This window comes from Dromiciops gliroides, chromosome 5, assembly GCF_019393635.1.
Source record: "Dromiciops gliroides isolate mDroGli1 chromosome 5, mDroGli1.pri, whole genome shotgun sequence".
NCBI lineage: Eukaryota > Metazoa > Chordata > Mammalia > Microbiotheria > Microbiotheriidae > Dromiciops > Dromiciops gliroides.
The window spans coordinates 235,559,421-235,585,865 of record NC_057865.1 but is presented as its reverse complement, the minus strand read 5'-3'; the positions used below and the strand labels follow the sequence as shown (position 1 = coordinate 235,585,865).

Sequence of the window (26,445 nt, the reverse complement as noted above, 5' to 3'; positions counted from 1 at the left end):
CCATTCCACAGTGCCAAGCAAGGATGTTAATAGCTAGAACTTTCTTTTCTGGGTCTTCAGTAGTTGTGGCTGTAACACCTGCAGGAGCACAGGATGCGTCTCCACAGAGGCTGCTTCCCAAGATAATGGCTTTGGGTGTTAGACTGGAAACATTGATATTCTAAGGCTCTTGGGTTCAGGGTCTTGAGCTGGCTCCATCAAACTACAAGGGGAGAGGATGGTCAAGGTGATGGTGGTTCAACTTGCTTGGCACATGCTGCTTCTTTTCTCTCCCTCAGGGGTCTCCACTGATTCACAAATGACGTTATGAATAAAGTCAATGTGGCAGGACCATAAAGGGGTGAGGAATAGATAGAATTAAAATGATAGGAAGAAAGTGTGATGAAATGAGTGATTTTGGTCAGGGTTGGGTGGAAAAAGGACAGAGAAGTAAGATCATATCTCTATAATTTCTTAATGTTTGTCCCATTCCTTCCCACCCTCACTTTCTTTTTTCTTACTAAAGCAGGGGATAACAGGCAGAGAAAGGAATAATTATAGAGCTATGATGGAGGAAAAAAGACGATAACAATCATATTAATGAATGTGAATGGGACAAACTCACTTATGAAATGGAGGAAGGTAACAGATATGATTTGAAAATAGAATCCAACAATATGTTGTTGACAAGAAACACACTTGAAATATAAAGATTCAGAGTTAAAATGAGGCACAAGGGAAACATTTATTATGCCTCAGGTGAATCCAAACAAGTAGGTACAAGGCAAAAGAAATAAGCAGTGAGACTACAACAGAGTGTACTAGTAAAATAATAAAATTCATCTGGAAGAAAAAGGTCAAGAATCTCAAAGGAAATTATAACAAAATATAGAAATGAAGGGGGCCACCTGACAGTAGATCTTAAACCATACTATAAATAGTAATCATCAAAACTATTCTGTTGTATCCTAAGAGGTTTATGAGTTGTCTCTTCCCTCTGGCATTAGCCTGAGCCCCCACTGGCAATGTTTCTCCTTCCCCCATTTTATTATAGGTCTGTGACTAGTGCCTCCCCACCTCCACCCCGTCCCATTTAACTTCTTAATATTAGGTTACTTTACAAAGCTACTTGGATATCTCTATTCAAAGATATAACAAGAACAAAATATAAGCATTACTCACCAGTTCCTCCAGGGTATCCACTCTCCTACACCACCTCAGATTCTAAGGGAATAGAATGAAAAATTAGTTCAATCTTTACATAATCTTGTTTCTACCAAGTTCATGCTCAAATGTGGTATGACTTCTAGGAAAATCCTTCCACTGGGGTCGCAAATGTCATCCCTGACATCCTGTTCCCTTCATCTCAGGGCATTGATGCTGGGATGGCTGTAACAACCAGTCTAATTCCTGATTCCTGAATTTCTGTGGCTCGTTTTCCCAACCAAGGTCAAAGACTCTACTCTTTGTACCTGGAACAGGAAAGAATGACTGAACAAAAAGCTCAAGGAACTAGGCCTGTTTCATGAGTCCATGTAGCCTCAGAAGAGAAGAAAGCCCAGAGATCTTTCCCCTTACAGAAGAGTCATTCACTGGAAGCCATGGAAGAGTCGCCAAGCTTCCTCAGATGAGAGTAAATCAAAGAGGTGGATGAAGTGGTATCCAATCTTTTTGAAAACATTGACAATTCTACCTACTCAGCCAATTGAAAAAGGTTATTCCCGACCATGTGGTTAAGCAACTGGAACCGATTTACACTATGTCCACACATGGTTTGCATTCTCTTCCCTTCTACACCATCATGATTTTCCTAGAATCAATCTTGCCAATGTTTTCTATGTGAAGGTTAATTCAGCTGAGGAAGCCACTGGGGTCTGCGCATGTGACAGACACCTATTACATATAGAAGAGTTGATCAGTGGGCCAGATTAGGTAAATAAGACCCAGAAGCCATTAAGCATATTAGCATAATACTAAATAAACCCAAGCACTCCAGCTACTGAAGGAAGGACTCACATACAAAAATGCTGGGAAAACTGGAGAGCAGTCTGGCAAAAATTAAACTTAGATCAAAATCTCACCTCATATACCATAATATTCTCCAAATGGCTACATGAAGTAAACGAAACCATCATATACTAAATAAATTAAAAGGGAAGGGAAGGAGATACCATTTACAACTATTGTTAGGGAGAATTCCTGAACAAACAAAGAATAAAGATAATCTTTTTTTTTTTTTTTTTTGCGGGGCAATGGGGGTTAAGTGACTTGCCCAGGGTCACACAGCTAGTAAGTGTCAAGTGTCTGAGGCCGGATTTGAACTCAGGTCCTCCTGAATCCAGAGCCGGTGCTCTATCCACTGCACCACCTAGCTGCCCCCCAGAATGATCCTTAAGAATCACTTAGTCCAAGGGCAGCTAGGTGGCGCAGTGGATAGAGCACCGGCTCTGGATTCAGGAGTACCTGAGTTCAAATCCGGCCTCAGACACTTGACACTTACTAGCTGTGTGACCCTGGGCAAGTCACTTAACCCCCATTGCCCCGCAAAAAAAAATAAATAAATAAATTTTTAAAAAGATAATCATTTAAAAGGACAATTTTAATTACATAAAATTGAAATGCTTTTGAACAAACATATTAGAAGTAGACATTAAGATTGGAAGGGAAACAGTGAACTGGTTAAAAAAACTTTGTAACTTTTTTTCCTGATGAAGGTTTGATATTTAATATGCAGAATAATTTAATATAAACATATATTTAAAAAAGAGTCATTCCACAATAGACAAATGGTTGAAGGATATTAACAGAAGTTTCCAAACAAAGAAGTGTAAATTGTTATATAAACTACATACAGTTTATATGGCAACCATATAAATGATATAAAATGCTCTAAATCACTGAGTGAATTACAAATTAAAACTCTGAAGTACTACCTCACATCCACTAGTTTATCAAAACAGAAAAAGAAAAGAAAAATGACAGTCATTGGAGGGACTGTGAGAGAGCACAGTAATGTACTGTTGGCATTCTTGAAAGCCATTTTGCACCTAAAATGACACTGAACTGGGCATATTCTTCAACAACCCAATGATACCTTCCTAGGTACAAACCCCCTAAAAGGTCAAAGACAGAGTAAAAGGACCCATATGCATGAAAATATTTATAGCATTACTTTTTGCTATGATAAAGACATGGAACAAAATTAACACTCATATATTGGAGAATGGCTAAATATATTCTTCCTCTCTCTCTCTCTCTCTCTCTCTCTCTCCTCCCTTATTTAAAAGAAACTCCACATATTTGTATTTGTTCTTGTGATTTAGTTAAGAGAAAAGGTTTCTAATACTCACCACATCCCCAATAATATCTGATGTTAGGGACAGGGCCGATTGACTAAACCAATCAAGTCATCTCAACCCATTTAAAATAAATGGTACAATGCTATGCCCTGGAACTTTTACCACACATGAACTCACCACAATCAATCTATCGTGGATTTTAGACTAAGCGAGGAAAACATCCTTGATCATTTGGAATGAAGTTGCACAGGAAGTATGTTCACATTGGTTGAGAAAACTTGGTTAACACCTTGTGAGCATTTATAAAAACCAGTGAGAGAGTTCAAAACTGAAGATGTTTGACCGAGCAAAGAGGAGAGAGCATTCCAGCTAAATTCAAGAGAAGAAATCAATTAAGAATGGGGAGTGGGGAAGGCTCTATCACAGTCCAATACTCCAAGCCATCTGTGATATCATCAATTTGAGTATTCATTGCCTGTTTTGATATACATCACAACTTCTCTGTTGTTCAGTTGTTTTAATCATGTCCAACTCTTCGCAAATCTTTCTGAGTCTTTTTTTTGGAAAAGACACTGGAGTGGTTTGCCATTTTCTTCTTCAGCTCATTTTACAGATGAAGAAACTGAGGCAAACAGGATCAAGTGATTTGCCCAGGGTCACCCAGCTAGTAATTTCTGAGGCTGGATTTGAACTCATGAAGATGAATCTTCTTAACTCCAGACCCTGTACTCTATCCACTGTGCCACCTAGCTGTCTGACCTTCATACATTTCCTCAAATAGATTCCCTGCAGGGATTCCGCTAACATACTGATGAGCTTCCTTTCATCCTCCTGACATTATGATGATACCAACAGAGCACATGAGCCACCTGGTTAGTACCTCCATCTCTCTCTATTCCTGGCCCATTCCTTTTTTTCTATCTCTCTGATGACACCCTTTAAATCACTTTGTGATACGTTTCAGCCAGACCATGCTCCTCATGCTCCTCTGCATTACATTTGGGATGATTCTCAACTTCGTTTCTTCAAAAATGATAGCCCTATGACCACCATAATGGAAAATAAATTTTCTACAAAGGACTCTTCTTATGTTCCTTTCTTAGAGCTGCTCCCTTTGTGCACACTTCACTGTCTTCTTTAATCCTCCTCCTTTTTGCAGGAAGAACACATACACATTTAGGGAGGCACTTATCTTGCCCATTTCTTGCCTTAGCTTTTGAGTTGCTTATTGATTGTTCTTTCCTTCAAATCAAGAGCAGTCAGTTTCAATGACAGCCCTTTTAATTTAGACTCTGCTTCAGATTCAATTAAGTGTCAAAACTAGGCAGTGAGAGAGAGTGCATAGTTAATGTCAGGGTTACTGTGGATATTTTGAGGAATGGAAAACAATTTTCTCAATAAAGATTTGTTGAAAAAATATATAAATACCCAGAACATAAAGTTATATTATTTGTTTTCATATTGTGACTATGGTGATTGACGTTATCCTTTTGTACCTTTGATTGAATTTTGGCCTTAAATATCATATTCCCAAGGGCAAAGAGAAGAAAATAAACATACTAGCAAAGTCATTGATGTTCTTATTTCATTCACATGTTGGCAACCAAAGCATTGCCAATAGACTGTCATTTCTATCCATTAGCATTGTTGATTATGCTTTTCCACTTTGGGGCAAACTCATTCACTGCAGACTTGAAAGGATTCAAAGGAAGACCCAGAGGCTACCCAGACTCCTTCCTTTGCAAAAGTCCTTCTAATGGCTAGTCAGAGACAGCTTTAAAGTCATTTATCTATAAGAGCATCTTGTCAAAATATTGTACAGGAGACTGGGGAAATAGAAAAAACAGAAAATTTAGAGTTAGAGGACTGGGATTTGAGTTCTGGCTTTATTACTACTGTCAGCTAGGTAACTTTGGGCAAATCACTTAACTTTTCTGGTCCTCAATATCTTTAACTGTAAAATGAGGGGGTGCTAGATGATTCCCAAGGTTTTTTCTAGCTCCAAATTGATAATATCTAAAGAGACCCTTTTTTGTGGGGCAATGAAGGTTAAATGACTTGCCCAGGGTCACACAGCTAGTAAGAGTCAAGTGTCTGAGGCTGGATTTGAACTCAGGTCCTCCTGAATCCAGGGCCGGTGATTTATCCACTGTGCCACCTAGCTGCGCACCCTAAAGAGACTTCTTACAGAACAAACCAGCTAAAGAATTCCTTTAGGTGAATGAATAAGCTAATTCTTTTGGAACACATGCTCTGCTGCTGGTTTTTCAGAACTCACCTCAATGAGAGTTCTCATTTTGGAGAGTTACATCTATATAATGCTTTAGTCTTTGCTTGGTTCAGTGACCCTTTGATGAAATGTGATAAATTTCTATTGAATAGTTATTTCATAGTTGAGTAGTAATTCTCTTGGATTCTGATTTCATTAAGTACTGACTTTTCAATGTATTCTATTGCAGGCTGAATATTTCTATGAATTCTTATCCTTACGATCTCTGGATAAAGGCATCATGGATGACCCCACCATCAACATCCCATTGCTTGGGACAGTTCCCCACAAGGCATCAGGTTGGTGGTTTTCAACTTAGGGAATGCTATTGTGAAAATAGTGAAGTGCAGTTTCATATATTCAACTTAATTTAAAATGTAATTCTTCTTGGGATGACTGGAGGATATGAGGTCTAAGAGCTATAGGCCACTTGGCATAGGTAAAATGGATCAGAGATATAGAACTAGAGGAAACTATCATACCATCAATTCTGGCTTTTCATTTTACAGATGGAGAAACCAAGTTCCATAGAAAATGACTTGTCTTTAGGCACACAGTTAGTGGTGGGGAAAAGAAGAGGGGAGAGAATCATAACCCATCTCTTCCTGACCCCAGGACTAGCATCCTATCTACCATATCATCATGCTTCTCATTTGATCTCAAACCCATTAGGATAGAAGCAAAGAAACAAAAGTTTTATGGTTCCCTAGAAATTTAAGATTACTAAACACATGTATGAAGTAAATGATTTGTATGTAGCTTCTTAAAATTTTTGGCCTTCTTTGGCTATTGGCGTGTTATACAGAATGTCCTAAAAGTCTTACTGAAGTCTTCAGCTATTTAAACTTAAGACTTGGGGGCAGCTAGGTGGCACAATGGATAAGGCACCAGCCCTGGATTCAGGAGAACCTGAATTCAGATCCAGCCTCAGACACTTTGACACTTACTAGCTGTGTGACCCTGGGCAAGTCACTTAAATCTCATTGCCCTGCAAAATAATAATAATAAGAATAATAAAATTTTAAGACTGCAGTGAGATATTAAAACTTAAGACTGTAGTAAGATTTTTGGAATACTCTTTATATGCAACCAACAGACATAAATTAATTTGGTATGGGTAAATTCATAAGGGAGACATGGAATAAAGGATCTCTTGGGGTCAGCTAAGGAAGGTTTTCCTGAGAAGATTTTTAAATAAAGTTTTGAGGGGGCAGCTAGGTGGCACAGTGGATAAAACACCAGCCCTGGATTCAGGAGGACCTGAGTTCAGATCCAGCCTCAGACACTTGACACTTACTAGCTGTGTGACCTTGGGCAAGTCACTTAACCCCCATTGCCTCACAAAACAAAAAAATAAATGAACAGACAAATAAATAAATAATGAATGCATAAATAAATAAACAAATAAGTAGATAGATAAATGAGAAATAAATAAATAATTAAATAAACGAACAAACAGATAAATAAGGTTTTGAAGGAGGGGAGAAATATGGAATGATGGGGAAAAAAAGGGCTATATTCTTCGTCTAATGAACCTCCTTCCCAAAGGACCAATATTTTCTCTCCTAGTTAACACTTAAGTTTCAAGAGGATCTTAAGCAGAGACATACTTTTTCCTGGCCACATCTCCAAAATACTACCAAGCTGTCCTTTGTATTCCACTCACTTTTTCAGAAATAGGAAAAAAGTAGATCAAGTTGACCGAGAATCATGGTTCCAAGAAGCCAGGCTAGAGTTTCTTGACTATCTTACTATTCAACTTCTGACCCATGAAGAAAATGGAAATAAACATTTATACTCCTGAAAGTAAAGATGACTGAGATTAGCATCTAGTTAGCAAGAATATCCCCGGGGTGCTCCTTCCGGGTCCAACCTACACATACATGCTCCCTGTACCCACAGTGGCATGTCTCCCTCTCCATGGAAAAATGCCTTGGGCTCTGAATTGTCTCCCCAAGGTCTTCTATCCCCACCCGTTTCAACTGATTTTGCTTTAAACAGATGGCTTTTTAAAAAAAATTTATATTTCTCATGTTGTTCATCCTAGAAGTGTGTCAGAGTGAATACAGTGCTGAGTTTGGAGTCTCTGGGCCTCAGTTTCCTGATCGGTAAAATAAAGTCTCTAAACTCCTTCCCAGATCCAAGTTTATGATTCTAGGTGGTATAGTAGAAAGAACACTGTACCTGGAGTCAGGAAGACTTAAATTCAAATCCAGCCTCAGATACTTGAGTGAGTCACTAACGAGCAACTAGTTGGCACAGTGGTTAGAGTGCTGGGTCTGGAGTCAGGAAGATCTAAGTTCAAATCCAGCTTCAGACACTTACTAGCTGGGTGACCCTGGGCAAATCATTTAATCCTGTTTGTTGCAGTTTCCTCATCTGTAAAAAAAGGAAATGGCAAACCACTCCAGTATCTTTACCAAGAAAACCCCCAAATGGGATCATAAAGACTGAACAACAACGAGTCACTAAACCTCAGTTTCCCCATCTTTCCAGGATTGTAGGCGAGGATTATATGAGATAATATTGTAAAGTGCTTTGCAAGAGCTAAAAATGCTCTATCAACTCTAGCCATTATTACATTATTATTATTATGTGTGACTGTTTCTACCAGTGTTTTATGTTGTAAGGACGTGACTGAAAGAAGACAAAAGTTTCATGTGAATGTAGGACACAGAATCTTAAGCTTAGGAGAGATGTTAGGGAGCTCCAGGGATCCTATACCTGAGCAAGAATCTCTGGCTTGTCCCTGACCAGCAGCCATTCGATCTACACCTAAAAAACCCCTAGTTATATGGAACTTGTTACCTACTGAGGCAATTTTAATAGAAAGTCATGGCAATAACCTGTAGTGTGAAAAGGGCTTGGTGTCCTCGGTGTTCTGGGTTCAACTTTCTTCTATTTCTGTGTGTTTCAGTTTGGTTTGAATCTAAAGTAGGTAAATCACATGCTGAATTTCTTAATTTGTTCTCAAAGGGAGAATATTAATAATACCCTCAGATTTTGAGCAGTCAGAGGATCATAGATTTAGAACTGATCATCTGGTTATCCCCCAAATTATACAAAGATCCTATATAAATCCCCCAGGGTCACACAAGTAGTAAATGGCAGTAGAATTTAAGTTTGGGAGGGGAGTGGTTTTATTTTTAACTTTGTATTCACAGTAGCTAGTAGAGTGTCTTGAACATAGGGTTTTTTGGGTTCTTTGGGATTTTTTCTTTGGGGGGGTCGATTTAAAGATTCTGAGATTTTAATCAGAGTGGAGGATTCTAATTATGGAAGCATATCCTTTTTCCTCCTAAATATATCAGCAACTTAAAGTCACTTACAGTCTTGGAGCTATGTCTTATGTCAATTACAGTCTTGGAGTTATTTCTTATGCCACTTAAAATTTTAGAATTCGCTAAGGTACAGAGCTGTTAAGTGATCTGCCCTTAGTCACATCATTATGTGTCAAGAGGTAGTCTGACGCTCAAATATTTCTAACTCCAAAGAAAGCCCTCTGCCTGCTAGGGATAAATATTTGTCAAATTTGTAGAAGAGTTGAGACTATTTGAATAGGCTATACAGTCCAAAAGTGGGCCAAAAGTCACAAAGAGATTCCAATTTTTAATAGCTCCTTTATTTTTTTGTTTTTAATTTACAGTGCCATAGCATCATATTTATAGTAAATGAATTTACATTACATGTGAAAGATCAAATCTCATAAATGGTGAAAAATAAAGAAAAAATATTTTCAAATAGTTATTAAAACATCATGACTTTTGGCCCACCCTGTATTTGGATCGGACATAAATTCCAAGGAATCACATCTTAATAACAAAGAGAATTTATGCTTCTTTGAATGAGATGAAGGTAGACACCAAGCATTTGAGATGGGGGGAGGGAGAGAGAATAACTGGTTTGGGGACTCATTCTAGTTCCCTTTGAAGTGATGTCTAGGAACAGGTTTGGAGGGTTTCTTGGTCAGATTTAGGACTCCTTCACAGAAATGCAGGTGCAAGGGTTTTATTGGGACCTTATCCCATTCCCCAGAGACCATAATTGTTGCAGGGCAGTTATTCATTAGCCTAATTAGCACAGACTCCACAGTGGAAGCATGTGTAGGTGGACTGAATTATTAAAAAGTAACCAAGTAAATGTGTCTGCAGTCTTAAATATCCAGGTAGCTTTCATTATCGTGCTCAGAACAAAGCATATGTGCTCTTTTATACCCTCAAAGTGCTTAGGTCCTTAAAAAAAAAGTCCCACAGACCCCTAGATGCCTAAAGCCCCGCATGACAGAAACTCTTGATCTTTAACAATTCCTGAAGGGTCTGCTTTCTGGCATCTGAAAAGAACAAAAACAGGAACCACAAACTGCAGGGTGGTTTCAGTAAAATTATTCCATTGTATGAGAAAAAAAAGATTCACGTAAAAGTGTGGACACTGTCTGTGTCACCTTTGGGTTTATGAGAACCTTTTCAATGATGCTTACAACGGTCCCTGCTTCAGCATACTAGGTCATAATAAAATGAGTTGAGAGTGGAAGCTTGTGGTGACCCAACAGTAGAAAGAAAGATGTGTAAAACTTCTTTGTGGGACTGTATGACAAATGAAGGATGCTATGGAAGGTCAAGGGTGACATATATGTTGAAGCGGCAAAACCAGAACCTAGTTGTGGACAAGCTAAAAGGTTTAGATTAGGTAAGGCAGCCAGGTGATATGGTAGATAGAGCACTGGGCTTGGAATTAGGAAGACTCATGTTCAGGAGTTCAAATCCAGCCTTAGACACTTCCTGGTTGTGTGACCCTGGCCAAGTCACTTAACTCTGTCTGCCTCAGTTTCCTCATCATGAAAAATGAGCTGGGAATGGAAATGAGAAACCACTCCAGTATCTTTGCCTAGAAGACCCCAAATGGGGTTACAAAGAGTCAGACAATTGAACAAGAACAACAACTTTCTGATTCCATGCCCAACACTCCATCCACTATATAATACTATCTCAAATAAGATAAATGGATGTGAGAGTGTTCACAACTATAATGTACAATAGAAATAAAAACAATTATCCCACTCAAAGCAGAGGTCATAACATCAGTAATGGCAAGTGCTGCTTCAGCATACTTTAATACTTTACAATTTGGGGGGCAGTTAGGTGGCGCAATGGATAAAGCCCCGGACCTAGATCCAGGAGTGGGGGAATTCTAATTATTGAAGCATATCCTTTTCCTCCTAAATATATCAGCAACTTATAGTCACTTACAGTCCAAGAGGACATGAGTTCAAATCCAGCTTCAGACACTTAACAGTTACTAGCTGTGTGACCCTGAGCAAGTCACTTAACCTTCATTGCCCCGCAAAAAAACCCCAAACAAACAAACAAACAAAAAACTTTAAAATTTTGTGATGGGTATTCCCTCAGAGAAAGGGGGTGACAACAACCTTCCTCCATTACTCTGCCCCTCACTCTCTGCAGAGGCCAAATAAATATGACCCCCGGTGATAAGCTCTAAACTTATCCTAAAGCTCATACTTGGAGAAAAGTTGCATAATCGATTACTGGGGCTAATACTTGAAATCTTCCCAGCTTGGTAGGACCTAGCAAAAATCTTGCTATGCTGGCCCAGTCTTCAAGAACCCTTGGTCACTTCCATTCTACTCAACAAACAGTGTGTTTGCTGGGGCTGCAATAACTAAGATGAAAAATAGTCCCTCATTCAAGGGACATTCTGTTGGAAAATACAATATATAAATGCTATAGGGATAGGGATGTAGGGCCTGGATAAAATAATCTGGAGAGGAGCAATGCTTTAACTACCAGGGCATTAGGGTCACCTTGAAGAATATTTCAAGGCAACGAAGGATTCCCAGAGACACCACAGTGAAGAGAATGACATTTCAGATATGGTAGTCAGGAGCAACTTTTGCAAAGCTAGTGACTTAGGGAAACAGTTAAGCAGGCCACTTGGGATGGAAAGTACAGTCCATGAAAAAGAGTAACAGAGTAGAGCTTTAGTGAAAATTCCATGAATCTAATGGACCAGAAAAAGGAGAGATGATGTGTTGGGACTAATCTTAATTTCAATGGCTTAGAGGTCATGCAAATAAGAAAGAGCAAACTTTTTCACAAGCATATGGAGTTCACTTATAACCTCTGGAAGACAGATCTGGAAGTGGGTCCTGGAACATGTTACTACCATAGTAATCATTCAACTGACTGTTTACCTCCTCTGCTTTTGAACACATCTGTAAATATGAGTGAATTAATTGATATTACTAACAGATCCGTCCACATGTCTTACCAGACCTTTTTGGTTAATAGTGGCCAGGATACCCTTGGAATTTGACAAGCTGGTAAACAGAGAAATTAGATGAAGGGTTTTCTTGGATTTTGTGCCTCTTTACCTAGGGAACATCTAAAAACTCCAAGAAACTGATGCTGAAACATTTTAATTGTGCCAGATGAACTGGAAAGAGGGAGTTAAATAAAGTCCAGAGGGGGAAAAAGATATATTTGGAAAGAAAGTGACATCATTTCAGCTGTGAGGTGAAGTGGGGGAAGATTCTAAAATTTGTATTTTAAAGCATCCTATCAGATCCAACCACCTCCTAATGTTTCAGGTACTACTTTATTTTTGTTTTTTGTGTTTGTTTTTTGTGGGACAATAAGGGTTAAGTGACTTGCCCAGGGTCACACAGCTAGTGTCAAGTGTCTGAAGCTGGATTTGAACTCAGGTCCTCCTGAATCCGAGGCCAGTGCTTTATCCACTGCACCACCTAGCTGCCCCCAAATACTACTTTATACAATTGATGGGTTCTTGAACAACTGAATCAAATTTTTGCAAAATGAATTGCATTTAACTGCATTAGGTGAAATTTCTTTTTTTCAAAGGTGCAAACAACATATTTATCCCTATTAAGTAAAATCTTCCTATCAGTCCATCATTCCAGTATCCTGAGATACTTAGAAATACTAATTCTCTCATTCAACTTAGTAGTTATTCTTGTTACCTCGCCACCTCCCCCACCAAGGAATGTGTTATCCAGACATTTGATGAACACAAATTCTTACCCAAGTCATTGATGAAAATATTGAAAAAAAAGGGGGGTTAAGTTATAAAACTAGATACTTATGATGTCACAAGGTATGGCTGCTAGGTGGCGCCATAGTGCATAGAGTACCAGGCCTGGAGTCAGGAACATTCATCTTCCTGAGTTCAAATCTAGCCTCAGACATTTACTAGCTGTGTGAACCTGGACAATCACTTAACCCTGTTTGCCTCAGTTTCCTCATCTGTAAAATGAGCTGGAGAAGGAAATGACAAACCACTCCAGTATCTTTCCAAAGAAAATGCCAAATGGGGTCATGAAGAGTCAGGCATGACTGAAAAAAACTTCACATCAGTAACAAAAACAATAATTTTCTGAGAAAACAAACCCAGTTGCTCTAATGAAATCCATGTTTTATAATCTAGCTGAGCCCTTAATCCTGCAGGAGAATAATTGTATTCCTCTTTAGTAGGTTCTTTGTTGCATCTCCCCACACACAATAGACACTAGGGGAAATTTAAACCCAATTTAGTGCAACTAAATCCAACTCAACCTAATTCAATTGAGCATTGCAGCAGCTCAAAGTGTCCTGGGACAATGAAGAAATCTTAGACTATGCTGAGAAAGCCAGAGTTTCCAGGACTAGAGAGGTGATGAATTCCACAGTTCTCTACCCTGGCCACTCCACGTCAGTGATGTCCTATTCTGTCCTGGGTGTCACATTAGAGAAAGGACATTGACAAGCTAGAAAGTTTCAAGAGGAAGACAAATAATACCATGTGATTCTTTTGATAGAGTAGGAGATGGGCAGCTTAGGAAAGACTTGCTAGGGGTGGAGAGAGATGGGAGTCATCTAAAAGGATTTGAAGAACCAAGAGATAGATAGAGTGAAGAGACAAATTTAGATGTGATGGTAGAAAAAAAGTATAAGCCTTAGACTTAGCTGAAAGTGAGAAGGACTTCCCAGGGAGGTGATGTGTTCCCCCTCATGGACTGTTTTCAGAGAAAGGCTAGGTGACTATTTGTCATCCAGCAGGATGTAGCAAAGGATTCTTCTCAAAGAATGAGTTGGACTAGATGGCCTCTAATGTTTTTTCTGTCTCTGAGATTTGGTGATTTGATGATTTAACAAGGCACTGTGCTAGGTGGGAAGAGGGCTGCCCACTGCTCTCAGGGGCTTCCCTCACGTTTCCTTTGGGAGAGGACATTTAAAGAATAACAATATAAGGGCAGCTGGGTGGCACAGTGGATAGAACTCCCACCTGGGAGTCAGGAGAACCTGAGTTCAAATCCAATTTCAGACACTTACTAGATGTATGACCCTGGGCAAGTCACTTAATGCTGATTGCCTAAAAAAAAAAAGAATAGCAATATACTTCATTCAAGGAGAAAGAGAAAACCAATGACTAAGGGATTCCTATAGGATGTAGCAACTGAGTTGAGCCATGAACAAAGTTTGGGATTCTAGGAGGCAGAGAAGAGGAGGGGGTATGTCCCAAGGATGAAGTTGACAAGAGATGGAATACTGAGTTTGGGGAATGGCACGTAGGTCAGTCTGGCTATAAAGAAGAGTGTGTGAAGGAGAGTAGTAAAATGAAATAAGTCTGGAAATGTAGGCTAGACCCAAATTGCAAGGAGCATTAAAAGCCAGGATGAGGCATTTTGTTTTATCCTAGGTGGAATAGAGAGCCACTGAAGGTTCTTGAAGAGGGGCTGATCATCAACAGATTTATGTTTCAGGAAGATTATTTTTGTTGTTATTGTTGTTGTTTTGGGGTTTCTCTTTCGTTCTTTTTAAGCAGTTGGGGTTAAGTGACTTGCTTAGGGTTACATAGCTAATAAGTGTATGAGTCTGGATTTGAACCCAGGTCCTCCTGAATTCTGGGCCAATAATTTACTTCCAGGGCCACTGTGCTACTGGAAAGGTTATTTTTACAGCCATCCAGATACTGAAGGGAAGAAACCGGAAGCAAAGAGGCCAATCAGGAGACCATTACAATGTTCCAGATTAGAGGTGATGAATACCTGAACTAGAACAATGACCAATTAATCAATCGATAAACGTTTATTAAGTGCCTCCTATATGCCAGGCATTGTACTAAGTGCTAGGGGTATAAAAAGTGGAAAAAGATAATCACTGCCCTCAAGGAGCTTGCAATCTAATTGAGGAGACCATATGCAAGCAAATATATACAAAGTAAGCTATACTCAGGATGAATAAGAAATACTTAATAGAAGGAAAGTATTCATTAAAGATTTAATTTAGCAATAATTAATGGAATTAAGAGGGATTGGGAAAGGCTTCTGTAGAAGATGGGATGATAGTTGGAAGCCAGGGATGTCAGTAGTCAGAGGCATGGTGACATGAATGGATAGTCTTATGAGGGAGAAGAGGATGGATGGGAGAAAAAGTACAGAAGTAAACTTGAAAGGCACATCAATTGATTAGGCATGGGGGAGAAGGCAAGTATGTCAACTACAAGGGACTGTATAGGGCTGAAATCTATTGGTGAAATGCAAAAATTCCTTCTGCAATTCAAATAATCCCCTGCCTCCTCTTATATTTTTACTGTTTTGTAAGCAGAGGTTTTCATATATCATTTTTTTAAAAACAAGGCACAGTTCCATTGGGACAAATTCCATCCTTGAATCTCCAAGACCAATTTTGGTTTTATATTTTCCTTTTAAATTGTTGCTGTTTCTTTTCACTTAATCAGTTATTTACATTACTCAAGTCTCAAAGATTCAGGGAAACGAAAATTCCCTGTTATTCTGGGAACTACTCTCTAATAAATGCTGACAATACCAAAGTCCCAAGATGTTCTTTGGGTTGCTAAATACATTGGGAAGGTTTGGGGACTGGCTTGCAGACAGTGCTTTATAGAAAAGCACAGCCTGGTTTCTAGCCCATTTCTTTTTATAAATGTAAGCAAAGAGTTTTATGAAAACCCTAAAGGGAAAGGACTTGCCTTCATCCAAGATAATTTCCCTGAGCTTGGCAGTGATGAGTCAGATGGACAGAACAAAACAAAGGGAAATTCTTAGAGGGCTGAATTTGAAGTCAAAACATCTGAGTTCAAATAGGAGCCCTTGCACTTATTACTTATGTGAATTTGGGAAAGTCATTTGACCTCTCTGGCCTCAGTTTCTTCATCTGTAAAATGGGGTAGGGGATAGATAATATCTAAAGCCCCTTCCTGTTCCAGATCTATGATCCTGTAGTATGTTATTTGTTGGGTAATGTCTCTTTAGGAGATCTCATTTTTGTCAAGGGGGCAGGTTTCTGTCAACAAATTGATTTTCCATAGTTTCAGAGATACAAAGGGCTCTTAGAGATAATCTTATCCAACTTCTCTGCATTTTACCCATGAGGAAACTAAGGTGGTTGGGGTGGAAGAAGGAGGAATTAAGTGACTTGCCCAAAGTCACACAGCCAAGAAGTGTCTGAGGTTGGATTTGAATTCAATTTTTCCTGACTCTAGATTTGGGGTTTCATTCATTTTCCCAATTTGTTCAGTCATTTCAGTCATGTTCAACTTTTCATAACCCCATTTGGAGTTTTCTTGGCAAAGATACTGAAGTGGTTTGCCATTTCCTTCTCCAGCTCATTTTACAGATGAAGAACTGGGGTAGATGGGGTTAAGTGACTTGCCTAGGGTCACACAGCTAGTCAGTGTCTGATGCCAGATTTGAACTCAAGAAGATGAGTCATCCTTACTCTAGGCTCAGAACTTCATCCACTGTACCACCTAGCTTCCACTTAGCTATCTCTGTATTATATGGCCTTACGTGAAGGTTGAAACATCCAGGAGTTAGGACAAGATGTTAAACTAAGGTCCTTTACAGCTATCATTGTGTGCTATCATTGTGAAAGTAGCAATCGCTAGGAAGATATGTCCAAGTATCATTGACCAATGAACCTTCATAAAATTAGTTTAATTAGAAGCTTGCAAACAATTTAGTTTGAAATTTTCACTACTTGATACTCTCCCTGCTCTGTAGCTAGCAGATACTTGTTTCCTGTTCCTCTAATCTCCATGATTCAGGACTATAGCCTATCCAATGTGTGTGTGTTGAGGGGGGGGGGGGAAGAATCCCTGTACTCTCATCCTTATTCAAACTTTGGGTCACCTCCATGATACTGAGTCCTGACCAACCAGACTAAAATTTTATTGGGAAATACTTTTAAATAACTAAAACCACAATATAACATAAATAATGTTAATGTGGGGGCAGCTAGGTGGTGCAGTGGATAGAGCACCAGCCCTGGAGTCAGGAGTACCTGAGTTCAAATCCAGCCTCAGACACTTAACACTTACTAGCTGTGTGACCGTGGGCAAGTCACTTAACCCCAATTGCCTCACTAAAAAAAAAAAAAAAGTTAATGTGGTTTTCTAAGCCAATATGCCACCTGTAGAAATCCTTATGTACAGTTTTTTGATCTGTGTCTATTTGAGTTTGACACCATAAGTGAAGTGAATCAAGAGCTGGCCTCGAAGCTAAACATGACATTGAAAAGAATCATTCTTTCTGCAACCATGTTTTCACTATTGATTTTCTGAGCAAAACCAGCCCAGCCTATCACTGCATTATTGCAGATTTCAAATAAGCAGAACCCAAATGAATGACATTTCAATGCAATGTGAGCATTTCTTGCTTTAGTTTGCATCTTCTATCCCAAGATTTCCAGAGAACTAGAATCAGGTTAATATTTTTTTTTAATTCTTTTTGGGGGAGGGCAATGGGGGTTAAGTGACTTGCCCAGGGTCACACAGCTAGTAAGTGTCAAGTGTCCGAGGCCGGATTTGAACTCAGGTACTCCTGAATCCAGGGCCGGTGCTTTATCCACTGTGCTATCTAGCCGCCCCATCAGGTTGATATTTTTAATATGGTCATAATTTTTATTGATTTTTCTTTTAGTTGTTCAAGTAGGATTCCCATGTCTTGGAAAACAAGATGGAGTAGCAGCATTTGAAGTGAATGTGATTGTAATGAACTCTGAAGGGAACATCATCCTCCAAACTCCCCAGAATGCCATCTTCTTTAAAACATGCCAACAAGGTAATCACTGATGGGTTGAGTAAAGACTACTGGGTCCTTGAATGTGATCTGGGTTAAGGGGAACCTGTACTGTATAATAACCCATTCTGGTTCTATTTGTGGAATAACCTACTTAGCTACCTGGTTACATTATCTACTAGGTCTTTTTTTTTTTTTTCAAAAAGGTAGTGTTGTTTTTAAGTTGTTGCAAAGCTTTGCATTGTTCTAGCTAAAAAGGAGCATGTTTTCATAGAGTCCTGACCTGGAATCAGAAAGACTTAGGTTCAAATTCTTCTTCTGATTATTAATGTGACAGCTATGTAACCCTGAAGTAGTTCCAATTAACCTAGCCAGGCAAAATTTAGTTTTAGTTGTTTGTTTATTTTTTTTTTATGCATTGAAATCCTACCTGCTTTCAGTCCTGACCAATGAACACAAGCATTCCCTATTATGTTGGAGGATCAAGAGTTTTATCTCTAGGTGGAGAAACTAAAATAGATATTCCTTTCTCAAAGATGTGGACTCAGAAGAGACGTTTGATATCTTCCAATATAATGTCCCCATTTTGCAGATGAGAAGAGTGAGACCTAGGGGGTTTAAGTGACATGGCTAGGTTCACACAGGGAATAAGTGCTGGAGAGCCAAGATGTGAAAGAAGTTCCAGGATTCCCTCTCTATCACACTCTCCCCTTCCTACTAAAGAAACCACAGGGTCATAAATAAAAACTCATTACCCATCCCTGAGTCTCAGGCCACATCCTAAAGGAGGAAAATATCTGAGTGTGCATCTCAGATTGATTGGATGTGGGAATTGTGTGCCTCTGTGTGTGCCTCTGTGTGTGTGTGTGTGTGTGTGAGTGTAGGAGAAAAGAGGTGGCCAAATAAAGGATAAAAGTAAGGTTATTGCCATATGAGTGTGGAGTAACCATCATTTTGTATCTCACATTTTAAGAAAGGAAGCCCATAGGGAAGTGGAAATGGTAGACGGCCAAGGGCAGTGATGAGAAGAGGCCTTGGAGCCGTGAGAATGGGTGGAGAAGTATGGGAATGCACAATGTTGAGGGCCACTGATCTACATCTCCTGCTGCAGGAGTGATTTCCAGTCTTCGGGGCTGTGCAAGCCCATCCCCATTTGTTGGATTTTCTGACATTCCTGATTCCGATCTTTTCTTCCCTATCCCCTCTAAAACGGCCGAATGGCATGCTTTTATCTTTGTAATTTTTTTTTCAATGAGAATTTTGTGATGCCTCATAGGATAATTAGAAACATGCTGAGTTTTTGTAAAATTGGGAGTTGGGAATTATACCCTTAGAGCAGGAGTTCGTAATCTGAGGTCTATGGAAAAGAGAGACAGAGAAGTAGATAAATATAGATATAGAAATAGATGTATATAGATATAAATATATATGTGTATCATACATGTATATGTAAGTATATACAGATTTGTAAATGTGTATGTATGTATTATGTATGTCCTATGTGACTCAGTGATTAGAGAGTTGTGCCTGTAATCAGGAAGACCAGTATTCAAATCTGACCTCAGACACTTAGTAACTGTATGATCCTAGGCAAGTCACTTAATCCTGTTTGCCTCAGTTTTCTCATCTGTAAAATGACCTGGAGAAGGAAATGACAAAATGCCCCAGGGTCTTTGTCAAGAAAACCCCATAATGGGGTCAGGACTGACCAACTGAACAACAACAATAATATGTGTCTATATAAGTATATGTAGGGCCAGCTGGGTGGCGTAGTGGATAAAGCACCAGCCCTGGACTCAAGAGGACCTGAGTTCAAATCTGGCCTCAGACACTTGACACTTACTAGCTGTGTGACCCTAGGCAAGTCACTTAACCCCAATTGCCTCATAAAAAAAGTATATGCAAATATAGATAGATATATGATGGATAGATTGATAGATAAGATGATAGATAAGTATATTTCAATATAACTGGTTTCTTTTATAATACTGAGTATATTGTTTTATGAATTTAAAACTTAAAAATTTTAAGAAGGGGTCTATAGGCTTGACCCCATAGTTAAAGGGGTCTATTACATAAAGAAGGTTAAGAATCTCCACCTTAGTGCCTACCCAGAGCACCACCATCTTGATAAGCCTTTCCATTTTCCACTCTATTATTGTTTTTTAGGTAATTGGGGTTAAGTGACTTGTCCAGGGTCACACAGCTAGTAAGTGTCAAGTGTCTGAGGCTGGATTTGAACTCAGGTCCTCCTGACTCTAGGGCCAGTGCTCTATCTGCTGCACCACCTATCTTCCCCCACCGCGCTCCATTATTTTTAATGTGGAAATTGAAGGTTAAGGGGAAAAGTGCCCAGAATATACATACTGCATAAAGGTTGCTTTGGAATGGCATTCCATAGGCTAATAATACATTTAGAACTTGAAGGAAGCTAACATTATCTAGCCCAAACCTCCCATTTTACAGATAGAAAAGCTGAGGCCCATGGAGGCCAGATGACTTGCTCATTACAAATGTGGTAAATGGCAGCATCAGGATTTCAGCTAAGGTCCCTTGCTTTCAAATATAGTACTTTTTCCACTGAATCAGTCTTTATTTTTCTAGTGATTTTAATGAAATTTTAACTTTGGTTTGGCTTTTGCAATTTTGGATTGAGAGCTTATTTTTCTGGATTTAAGAATTTGAATTCTTATTTGGAAAGGAGTTGACAGTGCCAGGACTAAAAACAACTTAATAAGACAGAACCAATTTTTAATGGAAAATTCCAAAATAATGTTTTAAGTGGTCATAAACATGATATTTCGTGTCTTCTCCCTCCAGTTTCCTCTTTTTCAATTGTTTTCTGACCACCTCTAAAAGACCCACAGTATGGAACATAAAAAGAAATCTGTTTTTCCCCTTAGAGGACAGAAGTCTAGTTATAGATAAGCTCTCCTTCCATTATTTATTACGAATAAAACCTCTTGAAATACAAATGAAAACTCAAATTATATTACATTTACATACTTTGGATAGTACAGGACTAGAGCTAAAATAATAACAATAACTACTATTTATATAGTACTTTGATTTCAAAATGCTTTTCGAATATTATCCCGGTTTATCCTTACAACAACCCAGGAGATAGATGCTATTATTATCTCCATTTTACAGTTGAGGAAACTGAGGCAGAGAGAGGTTAAGTGATTTGCTCAAGGTCACAGAGCTAAGTGTCTGACACTGGATTTGAACTCAGTTATTTCTGACTCCAGGTTCAGACTTCTATTCACTCCACCACTGCATAGCTTTCAAATGATATTCAGCAAGCAATTTTAAAACAATAGATTTGGATTTTTTTAATGATGTAAAAGTGAAATCACATTCAGTTAAGGCAAAGTTTTTCAAACTGTGAAGCATTATTCTGGGGCAGGGGAGAAATGATGGGCATGAGACTCTCTAAGGGAAGTTCAAACCAACAGGCTAAATCATTGGCTATTTTTAAATACAAGTCCCATATAAATACGACTCTTTCATAAATACAACTCCCATATAAATATATCCATTTTTTAAAAAGTAAAAACAAAGTTTAAATCCAAATCAACAAGGGCAAGTCTAACAGGGCAAATTCACTCCAACTTATGGTGACTCCAGTGCAAAAACTACTTAATATCATAGGCGTGGATGAAGGAAATGTGAATTGGGACATGACAAATTTGAGTGTGTCCTTGTCAGTTTGTGGCTCCCTCATGATGTAAATGATTTTGTAGTATCGAATCGCTTGCTGCATTTTGACAGTAGATGAATAAATTCAACATTTAACAATCTTTCTGTGTAAATTAAAAGGTACCACAATATCTGCCATTTTTCTTAAGAGCATTTTTAGTACAATATAAAAAGTGATTTTTTAAAAAAATACCAGCAACTTTTTAAAAAATTGAAATAATTTGAGAATGAGTACTTAGAATTGTTTGGAATTTTCAACAAGTAAATTTAAATTCAATTTCCCCCCCAGGGCAATGAAGGTTAAGTGACTTGCCCAGGATCACACAGCTAGTAAGTGTCAAGTGTCTGAGGCTGGATTTGAACTCAGGTCCTCCTGAATCCAGGGCCGATGCTTTATCCACTGTGCTACCTAGCTGCCCCTATGGTCTATCATTTTTAAAAAGTGAAATAAAATTCCTTTATGATAGATAAATACCCAGTTTGAAGGAAAAGCCTACTAGTGACTAAAAATAATACAAAGATAATAAAAATAGTTTAAATAGCAGAAATAAACATGAATTTAAAAGCCCAAATAAAAAAGTGATCTATTATAATTAATATTGGGATTCAAAAATACTATTATTAATGAAGAGGAAAAACCATTTCCTTTGCATGAATGCTTTTGCTGCAGATAGCACAAAACCTAATGAATTCAAATCATATTTTGAAAGTATGTACAGAGAATGTGTTAGCAAGAAACTATAATTTTCCTAGAAAAAAACCAGCACCTCTTCTTTTGCAAAAGCAAACTTTTTCAAGATCTATGCCGATAATGTCAAAAGGACTGCTTGAATGATCAAAGTTTCTTATAGTATGAAGTGTAAAAAGCCTCGTTTTGATAAGAGAAACACATTAGCATTGTTTGCATCTATTAAATAATAATGCTTCTCAAAACAAGTGCAAAGCAGCTTGCACTTGTAATATGGTGTGAAAGAGAATTGCCTATATGTCTAAAAACCTTTATGATCAATTAATTGAGAAACTAAAATATTCCATTTTCATTGCAAATGGTTGAAGCAACAGATGGAGTTAAAAGATGCTTATTTGATTATTTAGGCACGATATATTGTAGAAACTGATGTTAGGAGAACGATTTATTACTTTTGTAAGCTTATTGATGGCAATGACAAATCAAGATATGGTTTCAATGTAATTTATTTTTTAATGAAAATTACATATTGTGGGAGAATCAAATTAGACTCTTCTCTGATGGAGTTCAATTAATACCAGGATGAAATACAGCTTTATAAACATATGGTCCTTTATGCAATACAGACATATATGCTTCATAGAAAACCATTTGTATTGATAAATACAGTCAAAAAGGCATGCGGTGTTCAATTTTTTAAAGGGTAATCAACTTTATTTTTTAAAAGTCTATTAAAAAGAGGGTTCTATACAAAATTGTGTAACACTATAGGGCCAGCTAGGGCACAGAGCATTTCTGTATTATTTCCAAGCATACTGGCTTTCTTGAGCCAAAGCACTTTGAAGTTTCTTAGAGGTATTAATGACAATGAATCATGTTCACTTTATAGCAGAAATTTCCTCCTCAAAGTTGTAGATTTGTTGAACTTTTTAAAAAACTGACTTATCTAAATAAATTAATAACTCCCTTAAATCGATATTCAGATCCAAAAAGATAAAGCAGTAGTCTTTTGTGGAACAAGTTAGAGCTGTAGATAATAATTTTGCAAAATAATATTTTCATATGTTTTATAATCTTTTAAATACTTGGCCTGCAAATGAAATAAAAGTCAATAAAGGAAGATTTATAAATCATTTCAGAAGTAATTTGATCATTTTATTTTTAAGTCTTTGATATTTCTAAATATGAATGAATAAGGAACCCATTTGCCATGCAAAATAATGAAAAATTTGCAGAAAAATACAGGATCACAAAATTTGAGAGTTGGAAGTCTAAAGAATTCCCCTCCACTCTACCCTATGCAACGAGTTGTCATCCAGAGTCCGCTTGAAGAGTTACAAGGAAGGAGAAGGTATCACCTCTCACAGCAGACCAATCCACATTTGAACGACTTTAATTATTAGGAAGTTTTCTCTGACATTAAGCCTAAATTTGATTTTATTTTTTTGGCAACTAAATTGTCTTTATTTCTGCCCTTTGGGGCCAAATAAAATTAGTCTGCTCCCTCTTGCATACGATAATCCTTCAGATAAATAAAGATAGCTATAATATCTCCCCTGAGTCCTCTTAAACTAAACATTCTGGTTCCTTCAACTAATTTACATTAGGTCTTATTCTATTTCAAAGAGTAGTCCATAGACTTGTTTTGGGATAGTTCCTTGAAACAAGTGTGAGAAACAGAAAATCTTTAGATATTTTGGCTATGGATAAATAAAGAATTCTTTGGCTTATCAAACAAAATCATACACATTTGGGGGCAGTGAGGTCGCGCAGTGGATAAAGCACTGACTCTGGATTCAGGAGAACCTGAGTTCAAATCCAAACTCAGACACTTGACACTTACTAGCTGTGTGACCCTGGGCAAGTCACTTAACCCTCCTTGTCCCGCAAAAAAAAAAAAAAAAATCATATACATTTAACTAGTGTTTGTAACTTCTTATTTGTGTGAAATAAGGTATTCTGTAGCAGTTATTAAAAAATGTTGACTTCAATTAGTGGTTGAAAAAGAATTAGGAATAAGAGTACCCCCTTTCTATCTGCTACTTGACTTGTTATTTTATTCATTCTTTATTCAGGTTGTAAGGAAATCAAGGAGCATGTTCAGATATGTCCTCATGAGTTATTAGACTGGCAAAATATCCATCATTAATTAATCATTTATTTCTGAGCTACCAACCCAGTTTATTAACTATTATTAAATAAATGGAAGAAACCTCTTTTCCCATGTTTTCATTTATCTCTGCATCTATCCACATATATACAATATGTGTATGCATGTTTGTTAATGTATATATCTGATATATTCATGTATGCATATATTAACCTCCATCTCCTTATCTTAAACTTTAAAATTATTGGCTATACAAACAATATATCAAACAATAAAGAAAAATATTTATTTATAACTTAGTAGCTAGGAATAAAATCAGAGTCAGAGTCAACTCTAACCATCCTTGCTACTGTCAACTTCTTAATTATAGAAACATAATTCTCCCAATTCAGTTCTCTCAGGATAGTAGCCAAAGTGATTTTTAAAAATTCTCTTTATTATGTTTCTTCACAAGACAAGAGTGGCTCAGGAAAGAAGTTCTCTTAGTTCTTTATGGTGGTGCCTCACCCAGTCTCTCTCCAGCCATCACAACTGAAATAGACTATAGAATCACAATTAAACTGACATACTCTTCAGACCAACTCCTCACAGAAAACATTTAAATAGTAACTCCACATGATTTTATTCTTTCTTAAAGCCACAGGCAAAGTATCCAGAGTCTCTATGGGAGGGGCTGTTGAAGCTGATGCTATACTTCCCATAGCTCTTCACCAGGCAGGTAAACTCCTTGAAGGCAGGGACTATCTCATATTTGTATTTTTATTCCTAATGCTCAGCACAATGCCTGACATAAAGTAAGTGATTTGATAAATGTTTGTTGGGCAGCTAGGTGGCGCAGTGGATAAAGTGCCAGCCCTGGAGTCAGGAGGACCTGAGTTCAAATCCAGCCTCAGACGCTTGACACTTACTAGCTGTGTGACCCTGGGCAAGTCACTTAACTCACACTGCCTCGCAAAAAAAAAACCAAACAAAATAAATGCTTGCTGATTGATTTATTATTGCATCGGATGAATAGAAGGTTGACAAAGAAACTGAAGTATATTAATGAAATTTTCCCCCCTCCTTTGGCTTCTTCCCCAACTATCAAGTAGATTGCTAGATGCAAAAAAAGTCAATTGTATTATAAAAAATATAAAAAGTTTTAGTTAAATAAAGTGAATGCCTGTTTCTGTTAATATTTGTACAAGGAAATGAATGGAATTTGAAATTGAAATGTCATTCCAGCCTCCAAATGTGAATATTTACATCTTGGAACCATGTAATTCAATCCAGCCTTTTTAAAAGGAGCCCTGTTTGGGATGCTGAAGGGTTCATCCTATTCCTTTCTTCCTTTCTTGTTCCATTTTCCAACATAAGTTAGAATGGGTGATGTTTCATATATTGAAGGAGAAGCTTGTGTGAAATGGAGAATGGGAGTGGGTGGGAAGAATGAGGGTCTCAAGCAAAGATACAGAAAAACCAAGATACATCATTGTCAAATAGATTATTAATATTGATATAAATTAGAAAATAATAGCTTCACATTGTTTTCATATTGGATATGAGTCACCTAACTTTTTAATGTATCCAGAATACTAATATTAGAATTATTGTTGTTTTCTCAAGCTGAATGCCCAGGAGGATGCAGAAATGGAGGTTTCTGTAACGAAAGACGCGTCTGCAAATGTACTGATGGATTCTATGGGCCTCACTGTGAGAAAGGTAGGGAGGATCACTATCTCACTGTTTTTTTGCCTTGATATTCCTGTGGCAAGAGTACAGTGCCTGGCACTGGGCAGGCATTTAATAAAGCTCTGTCAATTCATTTACCTACTTTTTTTCCTTCATGTAACTTGTCCGTGACATTGTTGTATGGAAACAGAGACCCAGAGATATCATAAACATAAATTCTCTTGTTTTAAGTCACTTTATGGCAATCACTTCGGTGTGCATTAGTGAAATCTCAGAAAATTACAAAAAGTCTATGAGGGGGGCAGCTAGGTGGTGCAGTGGATAGAGCACCGGCCCTGGAGTCAGGAGTACCCGAGTTCAAATCTGGCCTCAGACACTTAACACTTACTAGCTGTGTGACCCTGGGCAAGTCACTTAACCCCAATTGCCTCACTAAAAAAAAAAAAGTCTATGAGGGACTACAGAGCTACAACTGCTGACTTCTTCAGTCACTTGTATATTGGTGAAACTGGAAGACATTAACGGTTTGTTCCCAAATGCCATCATTGAAGCACCTAACTACTTCAGGATAAGCTCATGAGGCCATATAATATGTGTGGGACTTTCTTCTATCTTGTGAAACTTTAAAAAGCCATTCAGCAACCAAGTCAAATGTATTCAAAAATGCTCATTTCC

The 26,445-nt window shown here is 37.9% G+C and overlaps 1 protein-coding gene across 1 annotated transcript in view; it reads left to right on the top strand.

The window, feature by feature from the left end:
* The window catches only part of WIF1 (WNT inhibitory factor 1), a 106,591-nt gene that overhangs the window by 53,244 nt on the left and 26,902 nt on the right, over window positions 1-26,445 (top strand). The window contains exons 3-5 of the mRNA XM_043968011.1: window positions 5,738-5,846; window positions 17,501-17,641; window positions 25,705-25,800. Of these exons, the coding sequence (XP_043823946.1) occupies window positions 5,738-5,846; window positions 17,501-17,641; window positions 25,705-25,800 (346 nt within the window). The remainder of the gene's footprint in view (window positions 1-5,737; window positions 5,847-17,500; window positions 17,642-25,704; window positions 25,801-26,445) is intronic.